We start from the raw sequence: 12,303 nt of genomic DNA, 5'->3' as shown, positions 1-12,303 counted from the left end.
AAAACCTAATAATGATGGAAAAACCCCTAAAGAAAGCTTAGAGAGATAGACGATCTTAAAAAAAGCTTAAAATATGTACATGTAGTTCAGATTTGTGCCGTGTTGAAAGAAATGCATAAATGCTGAAGCAACACAGACATGGTAAGCTTGTTATTGCAGCTTTTTTTTCTTTTTGGAGAATCCCCACAGCACACATTCAGATACGATGCCTACATGCTCAGTTGCTGTCAAGTGGAAAGGAGTGCATGTCTGAATGGTGCTTTTGTTTTTGTTTTTTCATTCATTCATTGATTACACTCCCTAGTTTGACCTAAATCTCTGATGGCACTATGCAAAATGCTATATGAAATTAGAGATTCTAATTATCTGTAGGAGGCATTTCCTCCTGACAGCCTCACGTCAAAAATAGGCAAAACATTTGGCCTCAAAAACATGAATATTATGAATTTGAATTGGAGTTTTGACATATTGGCAGAGACAGTCTCAGCAGCATGAGAAAATAAATAGGTTGCACTTGTTCATACAGTAGATGAATACAGCTCCTAGCTAATGATATGGGTGTGTCTGAACCAGAGCACACTTTCTAATTCAATGTCATTAATTATGAAAAAGTGCAGAGGGGTGAGAAAAAAAAGTCTGCTGACAAATCTTGAAAGAATTGAGCTACAACTTACTTCCCGTCCCTGTTTGTAGGCTTTACTAAGGCAAAAGCAGTAGATATTTTGTAGTATGGAGGTTAAAACCTCAACAGGGCAATCTTTTTTCCTCAATACACGATTAATTTCCCTCTACCAGCCTCACAATAAATTGCCAAAACCCAAACTTTGTCATAATGAATGGTTTGAGTTGCACAAACATCAGCAAAAAACATAGTTCAGTGGACTGACTGAGAATGTTTTACAGATTAATTAATAAGTGTCTGTAGGCAGAATGTTTTGCACATTTCCAAACATTTGTCATGTTAATGTCTGAGAAGCATGATGTTTCTGACAAATGTTTCAAGAGTTTATATTTCAAATATCTTTCTAAGGCAAAATAAGAGGGTTTTGATGCTGATGTTGCTCTAGGTCAGATGAATGGAAACACTTGGCAAACAGGATGCCAAAGATGTGAAGATGATCTGATTATCATTACAGTGTCTCAGTGTATAAAGATATATGGCTTATTATCAACTTGGGTTATCTCTTGCCTTCATAGTTAAACCAGATTTTCATGTGACTTACAATGTTTTAGTCTTACTGAGTCTCAGTAACTCAGTGAGGGGAAATAAGCCAGAGGAAGAACTAGTGTTCTCCCATCAATCGGGCCCAGATCGTTATCGCCCGATTTTTGGGCCGGAATCATTTGACACGTGGTCACTGAAAAGGCTGATGAGAAGGGCTGACCGTGAATCCAAAGTGTTTTTCTAAACCACCCAACCTCAATCCTGAGACAGACATTAAGCGTAAAGTAATGAGCACATGTCAAATCGGCATAGACAGTATTATGGAAACCATTTCTTAGCCGCTGTAGCACTTGTTTGCCCCTCATGAATAAAACAACTTCTAACTCGCCAGAACAACTGAATAAGTGGAACAATGGCAGCATAAGAAGGTGACACAAAGGGTCACGTTCCAGCAAAACTGGTGACAAAAAAAAAAAATGTTGAACAATAACCATTTAGTATCAAATGCTTATTAAATTCCGCCCCCCCTTACTGTTACTTTGCTATTTGTTTGTTGGACCACTTGCAGCCCAACAACAACAGCTTCATGACCTGGTGTTTGGCATTCTGGCCTAGACAGCAGCAACATAATAAAACAAAACTAATTAGAGGGCCACAGCACTGCACAGTATTATTTATTGCTAACTTGTTGTATGGTTCCCATTTAACTTTTATTCTAATCTACATTTCATTCCAAAAGACAGCTATATTCTTTAAAGCTTGAAGCTGTTACCAATAACCAAAAGTGATCAATGATTTGCCTCAAATGACCTAATTGGAGCAGCTTTACTAAGAACATTTACAATAGTGAACTGATGAACTTGGTATAAATTGTCAAGGGGCAACCTTTGAATCAGCTTTCTTTTAGGAGGCTTTTACTTGTCTCTTCATGATGATTTAGCCCTCCGGAGTCAAAATAATAAAAAAATTTCATTACCAGACATTTTCCAGTTGCTTCAGCGCCCTGCAACAACATCTCGATTCGGTGAAAGTACAGAATATTGCTCTATTTTAAATTCCTACTTCTCACCCTGCACACATTCTCTCACATGAGCAGCAAGTGCTGACAGATGAATCAGACTTGTAATAAATCCACAGCAGAATATGAACAGCCCCAGTAACATTAGCTCAGTATGTTAGAAGAGTAAAGTTCTATGCAGAGAGGTAAAAAGTGCATTTTAAGTTCTGATTAATTTTTTTTTAAACCAATGCTGACACCTGCAAAGCACAATCACCAATGATCAGTTCACAAAGACTAAGAGACTTGGTCTATTATGACTCCCTAATTTCCATCTGTCTCTCTAAACGTGGCCAGTGTCCTGCCTGCTGCTTTCTGAAGAGGCTGTAAAATCCTGCCAACTTACAAAGACTACAATATACACTCAAAAAAAAAAACTTTAATCATTTCATGATTTACACTCAAGCCAAACAAAGAAATCCAGCAGCTAATATAGGTGATCAATATTAATCTGTCACAAATCAGCTATATAGGAATCCAACAGATGTCATGTGTAAACACCACAGACACAGTGGCCTGCAAAACTATTCAGCCCCCTCTGCATTTTTCATGTTTTGTTGTCTCACAACCTGGAATTAAAATGAATTGATTGAGAGTTTGCACCATTTCATTTACAGAACATGCCTTCAACTTTGAAAATGTATTATTATATTTTCTATTGTGAAGCAAACAACAAATTGGACAAAAAAAAAACGTGTAAAACTGTTCACTCCCCCCAAAGTCAATACTTTGTAGAGCTACCTTTTACGGCAATTACAGCTGCATGGATAGGTCTCTATGAACTTGTCACTGGGATTTTTGCCCATTCCTCAAGGCAAAACTGCTCCAGCTCCTTCATGTTGGATGGTTTTCACTTGTGAACAGCAATCTTTAAGTCTAACCACCGATTCTCAATTGGATTGAGGTCTGGACTTTGACTAGGCCATTCCAACACATGAAAATGTTTCCCCTCAAACCACTCGAGTGTTGCTTCATCAGTATGCTTCTCCGTCCCAGTCTCAAATCACAGGCAGACTGACACAGGTTTTGCACAAGAATATCCCTGTATTTAGCACCATCCATCTTTCCCTCGACTCGGACCATTTTCCCAGTCCCTGCTGCTGCTGAAAAACGTCCCTACAGCATAATGCTGCCACATGTTTCACTGTGAGGATGGTGTTCTTGGGGTGATGGGATGTGTTGGGTTTGCACCCCACATAGCGTTTTCCTTGGTGGCCAAGAAGTTCAATTTTAGTCTCATCTCACCAGAGTGCCTTCCTCCATACATTTGGGGAGTCTCCCACATGCCTATTTGGCAAACTCAAAACGTGCCGTCTTATTTCTAACACAAAGTAATGGCTTTTTTCTGGCCACTCTTCCATAAAGCCCAGCTCCATGGAGTGTATGGCTTTTTGTGGTCCTATGGCAGATACTCCAGTATCTGTGGCATCTCCTTCAGGGTTACCTTTGGTCTCTGTGCTGCCTCTCTGATTAATGCCCTCCTTTCCCAGTCTGTGAGTTTTGGTGGGCGGTCCTCTCTTGGCAGGTTTGTTGTGGCACCATGTTCTTTCTATTTGAAGATAGATTTGATGGTGCTCCAGGGGATCATCAAAGATTTGGATATTTTTTTATAACCCAACCATGACTTGTACTTCTCAACAACTTTGTCAATGACTTGTTTGAAGAGCTCCTTGGTCTTTATGGTGTGATGCCTCTTGTTTAGTGGTGTTGCAGCCTCTGTCAGCCTTTCAGAAAAGGTGTGTTTATACTGACAGATCATCTGAAACTTAGATTGCACACAAGTGGACTACATTTAACTAATCATGTGACTTTTGAAGATAATTGGTTACTTTTGCAGGGCACTGCATGTCTGTAGTAATTTGAACAAACTGTTGTTAAGTTATTAAGACAAATTGTCTCTTTTATTTTAATGTTCCTCAAACTTTATCTTTACATAGCTGTAAAAGTGATAGAAAGCGCCATGATATGCTTGATATTTGCCATTTGCACGAGATCTGACACAACATAAAGTAAGGTATAATAGTCTTTATAGAAATCATGATTGTTTGTTTGAGAACATCAAATGTCTTGGTGTTTCTATGGCGTTTCTTTTTAATGCCCCATGATGTACTGGCCACCTGTCCCGGGAGTACGCAGCCTCTCGCCTAAGGCAGCTGAGCAAAGCTCCAGTCCCCCCACCCAACCCTGAATTAGATTAAGCGGATATAGAAAATGGATGAATGGATGTTTTTTATTTCAAAATATATATATAACTTTTAACTTTAAACACAAGCTGGAATGGTGGGATTTCCTTATGTCTCTGTGGGCCGGGTGAACAGGAGATTACTTTAGAAAGTGTGTCCGTAATGGATAACTGTGCTGCTGTGGCAGGAATCAAGAAGCTTTTAACTTTTTATGAGTAGTGTTCTGTTTTTGCTTCCTCAAAGATCACTTTGTGAGCATACTTCACACTCCACCACAAATGTCTGTATAAACTGGTTGTGTTACCTTGTGGTGAAGCTACTGCCGTGTACCAAATATTGCTCACTATCTTTGTCTGACTCCTTGACACCGACATTTTTCCTATTAACTCTATTTGTTTTCATTTTCCTATCCTACCAACCTTTCTGCCATCTTCTGCAATACCTTTCCAAAAAACCTGCACAGAGGTGCAACATCTGACGTCTCAAGACAAGCAGCTGCACAAAGCTGCAGGGTTGAAGCACACCGCCGTGATGAAAGAAGGTGCAATAACACGTGACAAGTGACAGAAACAAAGCATGCCACACAAGAATCATTTCAGCTTGATTATACTGTTGTCATTATTGCTGGGAGTCAAAATCATAATTGAAGTTGAAATTCAATTTATCACCCAGCTCAAGTTCCAACCATGCAATGATTGTGTGAAAGATAAGGGTGGTAGATAGAAGCAGCTGGAACCATCCCTTTTCTACATGTTTAACCTTATTGAACAGGGAGTGTCGGGTGTTTAATTGCAAGTGACAGAGCAGTTGTTATCAACTCCAGAAAAGGTTTTTTTTTACTTCATGGGGAGACACTGCCTCCACACCTCAGCTCTCGTTTGTCAGATGAGAACCTGTACCACCGGACAAAATATCTCAGTGTACTTCTAGAGTTACAGTTTTATCATAAAAATATGTTCTTTTGCCATAGAAATCCATATCAAGCTCACAAACATCTCAAAACGTGTGTGTTAAACAAACTGTGGTGGATGGTAGTAGGTGAAATATAGATTTACGGTCAGACCACTATGGTGAAAGTAATAAGCACAGTATATGTTACTCAGACATGAATCAGACTATGTTACCCAGCCTGAGTCATGCAGCAAAATGGTTCAAAGGAATCAGTGCTTTAATTAAAATGTGAAACTCACATCTTCAGGTGTCCCCAGATTCATGAAACACAGTATTTATTTGAAAGGAGCTCGGAACTACTCAATGGAGTTAAGTTACATTTTGTTCACTACAAGGACGTTTTTTTACTGTGGTTTCTTGTTTGTTTTTTAAAGTTACTGACCTTGTTGTCACCTGTTAGTTTGTTCCTTTTGATTTCCTGCTCTATCTTCACAAGTTTCACCTGTCCCTTTTTATGCATACCGAGCAATCACTTCGACAAGCATCTTGAGTGAGTGCACTATCTCTGTGACATTCCTTCAAGCAATTTCTGCTTTGTTTAGCTTTTGGCTATCTCTTTGTTGTAATTTATATTTCTGCTTCTGCCAGTTTTGTTATCCTGCACTTGAACTATCAAAGCTCACTCTTTGCTCAGAAAACTACTGTCTGTGTCCTTTATTAACCAACAATATTAATGATATTTGCTACTGCACTTTGGGACTAATGAGTAAATAACACTCTACTGGTAAACATGAGCGTGCCAATATTGCCGTTGCAGCATTGTTCAGGTCTCAAACATATTTGCCCACAGATAAAGGGAGCTGTCTCTCTCACACAAAATGTTTTTAACTGTGTTTGAAACCGTTGCTTGAAGCAAAGCTGAAGCCAAAATAAAGCAAATAGAGCAAAAATAAAGTACATCATCTGGAAATTATTGTATTTTTGCTTAGTGTATGACTTGGCATTTTAATTGACTGAACTGAAATCATCCAAACATACTTTTATTGCTCATCCCTTCCTGCCAGTCTAAATCTCTCCTGTCACATTACATTTTCTCTCCACCAAGCAGCTGTTCCTGCTGTCCTGATCATCACCTGCAGCACCTGTCCCTCATTCACACTAATTAGTCACTCAGTTTAGGCCCACTAAAATCAATCTTCTGTTTGATTTTTGTCACCAAACAGGAAAGATCCAAATAATTAACTGGGTTTTTGTAGTTTCTGTGTTTGGCAAGCCTCCCCTGTCAACACATCACATGAACATAATGACTATATTTTATATGAAAAAAGCCTATTCAGTACCAGGTGCAGAATCTAGGGAGCAGCACAACAGGTATTCATGCATTTACACCGTGACCAGACAAATGTTTGACATCCTTAAAGAGTCAGAAAAGAGCTGCCTGTTCCCTCTCCATCATGGCAGGAGTATTTGTTTAGTTTGTTGCACCAATCTCCTACCTGCTGAGGTAATGAGTTCCTAAATGAAAATCTGTTTGAGAAGTTGCATGATAAATTGAAACAGACCAATCATTGCTGGTAGTAAACAGGTCTCTGCAGTGATGCTGATATTTTGCTCTGTACATGTTGATTATGCCTTGCAAACTTATTTTGCATTTTAAGTATCTTTTTTTCCACAGACTGTTGTCCTCTGAAAAAATTCTGAAAGCCTGGCTATTTTTCCTCTCCTCCTCACACAGGCCTGTGACTCTGGTGTAGCTGCATACCACGGCCTGCACAAGCCTGCACAGAAATGTGCGCTCTAATTTGGGTGGACGAACATGCTGCCACCTCTCTTATTACATCACTCATTCTTCCGATCCTGCACTCATTATCACTCTGGAAAAATTACATAAAATAAATATCCTAATATAACTTTCCTCTGAGCATCGATGCAAATGCTAATTTACTGAGATTCCCCATTGACTTAATGGCTGGTTCTACTTGAAGCCATCATGGGAACTGTAACAGTCATTTGCAGCTACATCAGCAGAGAGGTAATGACTCTCTCTTAGGGTTTGTTGTCGCTGTGTCAGGCAACACAATGTACATACAGTATTTATACTCCGAGGTCAAAGGAATAACAAGCTGTTTTCTTGAAAATAATCCTTTTTTAAGCAGCATGTATCTAATGGCATCGCACACCATAGACTAATCATTTGTTTTTCAAGAACACAAACCCAGCAGTCCTGACAGTTTTAGCTTTACACGAATAACCAGTGTGCAAGGAATCACTTTACCACAAATTGAGAGATCAAGAGTAGTCAATTCATGTAGCTGCAATAATCTGTTCATTATTCAGCTGTTTGAAAGGTAATCTGAAAAGATTCTTATCAATGGAAAAAATATTCAAGTAATTTTTTTCAGTCACAATTGCAAAGATTTGACGACTTGAGCTTCTAAATGGTTATAATTAGCTTTGCTAATCAGAAGATGTCATTGTGAGCTCTAAAATGTTTTTTTGTAACAATATTCCATCGATGTTATCATTCAGATGCCTTTCCAGCTCACTCTTTTCCCATAATCTTCTAAAGACACCCTAACCCCAAGCCTTACTTTACTTAATGCTAATATCTCAGCCAATATTGACACTCCTACTGCTCACACCATCAAATGTATCTAATGAGCTCTTAATAAATAAACGGTGGTCTCATAACTCTAAATTTCACCTTCAACTTTACCTAACATTTCTACAGCTTTCATGCAGTGATGAAGTTATTCTCCGTCTGGTTGTAGAAGTTGATTTATATAAGGTGATTTCAGACCTGGGTATTCTCTGGGTGCAACTGGGTGTATCTTAATATGTATTATTAAGATACATAAGATGCTGCCACCTTCAGATTTACATACCATAAAGGACATTTTCTGTGTTTATTCACACAAGCAATATGAACAACACATTTTTATGTATGTATTGTTCATGCACTGAGCCCTTGCACCACACTTAACCTTTACTAACTTACTTCTCTAAAACACCTAGTCAATGTCTCTATCAATGTAACAAGAACTCAATAGCAGCAAGTTGTGGGAGAGAAAGTTTCAGCACAGATGATGTGACGCAGACATAAGACCATGAACGATTGCACTGTGGTCTCAGACCTATTGCACAAGATAGATAGGAGATTAAATAACTATATTAGGAATCCTGATAATACATACAGCAACGCATAATAAACGTAAAATGTGCTGATGCCTGCAGAATAAGCTTTCCAACATCATGGCAATGCCATTTCAAAGTATCAAATTTACTGCATAATCAACTGGGCATTTCGGAGTATAACATGACAACAAGTTTCAAATATTGTAACAAAAGCAAAAACGTGTCACTGTGACATTTTCCCCAAATTTTTGTTTTTGGTTGCACAAAGCTGGGCTTCACATGCAGCCATCATGGTGTTCATGTGGGAACCTGTTCAGTCCAGCTCTCCAACAGATTTTCCACAGCTGACTGTACTTAACCCCAAAAAAAAAAAGTTCAGTTAGTTTATATACCGTTGCCATGTTGCTTTGTCCTGGTAACTGGCCACCTAACGTCATCACGTAGTGGAATATTTCTGCCTCACCCCTGAGTGAGAAGCTGACACCAGACTCATTTCTCCTTACAGTGAGTCAGCCTGCAGTGAATGTTCCGTTCTCGCACACAGTAATGCTCTGTGGAGTGGGCGCTCACGTTGGCCTCCAGCTCCCTAAAACTAAGTGCATGTAGAGTTTGTTGCTGTGAATAGCGTGCAAGGAGTCCTCCATTGTCCATGTCACCATATCAAAGGAAAGACATATCAAGGAAACAGCATACAACTTGTACACTGGTTTCAAGTCATAATAAAAGAAAAACGAATGTATTCTCAGAGGTGACAGATTCTTTTCTGGCTTTTCAGAAATGTGAATTAAAAAGCTGTCCGTCTCTTAAAGTTTCAGGTCAAAAGTGTGTGTTTGCAGCAGACGCATTCAGCGCAATTACCCAGCAAGTCCAGAAAATATGTCTTTCATTTAACATGACCGGCCTGCTGATAATGTCTCCTGATTAAACTCTAAAACTGACAAGAATGGAGACTATTCGAATCAATATGATCTCTGTCATGTACATTAATTTTATTTCAGGGACATGGTAAAGGGGTTCATGGACTATATCTAGTACAGAAACCAAAGGCAGCCAATAATCATGGTGTCTGCGTTTGGTTGTGAGGAAATGAGTTCAGAGAAACTGAAAATGTTTGATATGCATGATGTCTTTACAACTAATTACACGATGACTTTCCGAGTTTTAAAGTAGCACGAAAAGACAATGAGCTACGCCGAGCATTTGAAGGAAGAGCTTCACGTTTGGGGGAAATACATTTATTCTCTTTCTGGCAGCAAATTATTGATGCCAAACTCATGTCTGCGTGGTGAATACTGTATAAGGCTACAGCCTTAGGACAAAGCCTGGAACTGTAGAGGTAATACAGCAAGCCTTTCTTTACAGGTTTACAACAAATAACAAAACGATGAAAAGATACAGAAATATATGTGTGTGCGTGTGTGTGTGCATATGGGGAAATGTCTTTGCTCAGGTGCAGGAACTTCAGAGATATGAGGTATTAATTAGTTACCTCAGAGCTACTTTTGATTAGATGAGTTGTTTCCTTGTTTCTATTCTGTTGAACTAAACCAAACAACTGCTGGCACAGAAACTAACTGTGCCTTAGAAATTGCAACAAAAAAGAATACAAATCAATGTACCTAGATTGAGTTGTCTGTCAAAGAGGCTGCTTAAATAAGAGCACTATTCAGTCTTGTTCTGAATGAGCTGTTTAAATTGTGTATGTTCATGCGGGAGCTTTTCAGAATATTTCATTTTTTAAGGAGATTTGCAAAAGAAGCAAATCACTGACGCAAAGACTATGAAGACGGTGAAATTTTTTTGGGCACAACCCTAGCATGAAATGGTCTTTTTTTTTTGTCAGGGCAATAGAAGTAGCTGAAACCTGTACTTTGGAGGTAAGTCACTAAGGGTAACTCAACAAAGCCCCACCCCGATGATGCCTATTGGTGCCAAGCTGAAATGGAAACCTGCCTCCAGGAGGAATGTTTACCCAAGCTTAGCACAGAGCCTTAATGCTCAAGGAAGCATGAATAGATTTCTGTCTGTGTTTGTGTTTTGCAGCGTCTTTGTGCCATTTCAGATTGGGACCTGCCCAAAATTAGCCTACCTTCACCCTAATGACAGAAATAGCTCTTTTAAAGACACAAAGCGCAGAGAAATAAACTGTGTGTGATGAAGTGTAAAGTAACTGCACCAGCAATAAACAATTTGAGCAAAAGGATTCCCGACATTCCTGAAAGTACAAGGATGAGTGCAAGTCAGAAGGTGTTAAGTGAGAGGAGAATTGCTTTAAAACTGTTTTAATTAATAAACCCAGTTTGTTCAGACTGAGGGAACAGTGACAGAACGAATAAATAAATTGTCTTTGCAAGTTTCTCACATGCAGAATCAGTATGCTGCAGGAAATTTAAGTGATATACTGTGATGCAGATTTAATGCATTCGTTTTCCACTGCCAGCATGGAATATTTTGTTGGATTTAGACTCTCAAAAAGAACGCATTATGTGGTTTTAGAGTTAATTCTCAGGTGAGCTTAAGTCATAATAAGTAAGGTACTTAACTTGAGCATATACATCTAATCTGATAAATATCCAAACTGAACTTAAAACAGACAAAAGCATGTATGCAGTGATATTATCAAATTCCATTCCATTCGTTTCTTTAAATCAGGAGAAATGCAATTTAGACTTGATGATCAACTATAACACAACTAGAGCGTGATATTCTTATCTTTCAACCTACTAGCTCACTATTTAGCTTTTGCACTGTAGTGGCATTATCAAGGTTATAGCCTCAATGTACAAATCCTTTGAGGACATGCAGCGTTTCTTTTTTTGCGTGCTTTGTCCTACATCACACTCGCCTTATAACCTGATCCTCGACAAAGGAAGTTCTTACTGTATCGGTTTCCGAAAAACAAGCCGTGCAGACAAGAGAGCACCTTGAAAAAGACCTTATACATTAAAAACACACCTTGCTCCAAAAAGTAAAGGGTAACCCATTCAAACTTTATCATCATGACGCACAGATTGTGTAAGTGAATGTGAAGTGATGCATGAACCCCCCCCCCCCCCCCCCCCCCCCCCCCAGTATTAAGTTGAGGTTTTACCTTGTATGTGCTGGTTCACCACATTCTCCAGCCGATCCAGCCGCTCCATGATCCGGAGAGTGTCACCTTTTTTGTCACCTTCTAACTTTCTCTCCGTTAAAGGCATCGGGACCTTGATGTAAATATTGGCGATGTAGTTAGTAACCCATCCGACATAAAGCAGGCAAACAATGTTGGTCATGCCGCTCAGGATCACACATGTGGAAACCAAAGTTTTTGTTCTTCTGGTGCAAGCCATGCCGACATCCCTCCATACAGCACAGCCTGCAGTCTCCCGTTAAACCGCAGCACAGGGCTACAGTCGCCCGCGGAAAAAAAAAATAAAAATAAAAACAGAAAACCCTAGAAATAAATAAGTTATTTCCAGCGACTCTGCAGCGATGCGATGTCCGCGGCGAAGAGCGTCTACTTTAAAAGTGCAGTTGGGTTTATTTCTTCTTTCGACACTGAGACACTGGTTCTTTTCAAGCATCTACAGGTGAAGGTTCCCTCTCGCTCCGTGGTAAACCTCTGGCAGCTCAGTTGCTTATGAGGGTTGGGAGAACAGGAGGGACACTGAGCATCCTGCTGCAGCCAATGAGAGAGATGGTGAGGACTGACAGCCTCCCTGCTGTACGCGTCTCCGCTGCGCACTAATTCACTGTGAAAGTGGATCTGACCCGACCATACAGTCCAGGGAGCAGACTATTACAGCCCATATCTGTTCTGACACCCATACCCAACACTTTTGCGTTCAATATTTTTGTTTCTGTGCTTGAGGAAATCCAGTGGAAAGGTTCTG

The 12,303-nt window shown here is 39.6% G+C and overlaps 1 protein-coding gene across 1 annotated transcript in view; it reads right to left on the bottom strand.

The window, feature by feature from the left end:
* galnt18b (UDP-N-acetyl-alpha-D-galactosamine:polypeptide N-acetylgalactosaminyltransferase 18b) overlaps positions 1–12,041 on the bottom strand; it is a 77,640-nt gene extending 65,599 nt beyond the window's left edge. The window contains exon 1 of the mRNA XM_072380604.1: positions 11,523–12,041. Within this exon, the coding sequence (XP_072236705.1) occupies positions 11,523–11,760 (238 nt within the window). The 5' untranslated portion in view covers positions 11,761–12,041. The remainder of the gene's footprint in view (positions 1–11,522) is intronic.
* Between the last annotated feature and the right edge of the window lie 262 nt (positions 12,042–12,303).

The sequence above is a fragment of the Leuresthes tenuis genome, unplaced genomic scaffold (assembly GCF_036924035.1).
Source record: "Leuresthes tenuis unplaced genomic scaffold, fLeuTen1.0.hap1 SCAF_2, whole genome shotgun sequence".
Classification (NCBI taxonomy): Eukaryota; Metazoa; Chordata; class Actinopteri; order Atheriniformes; family Atherinopsidae; genus Leuresthes; species Leuresthes tenuis.
This window is presented reverse-complemented; position numbering and strand designations above follow the sequence as displayed.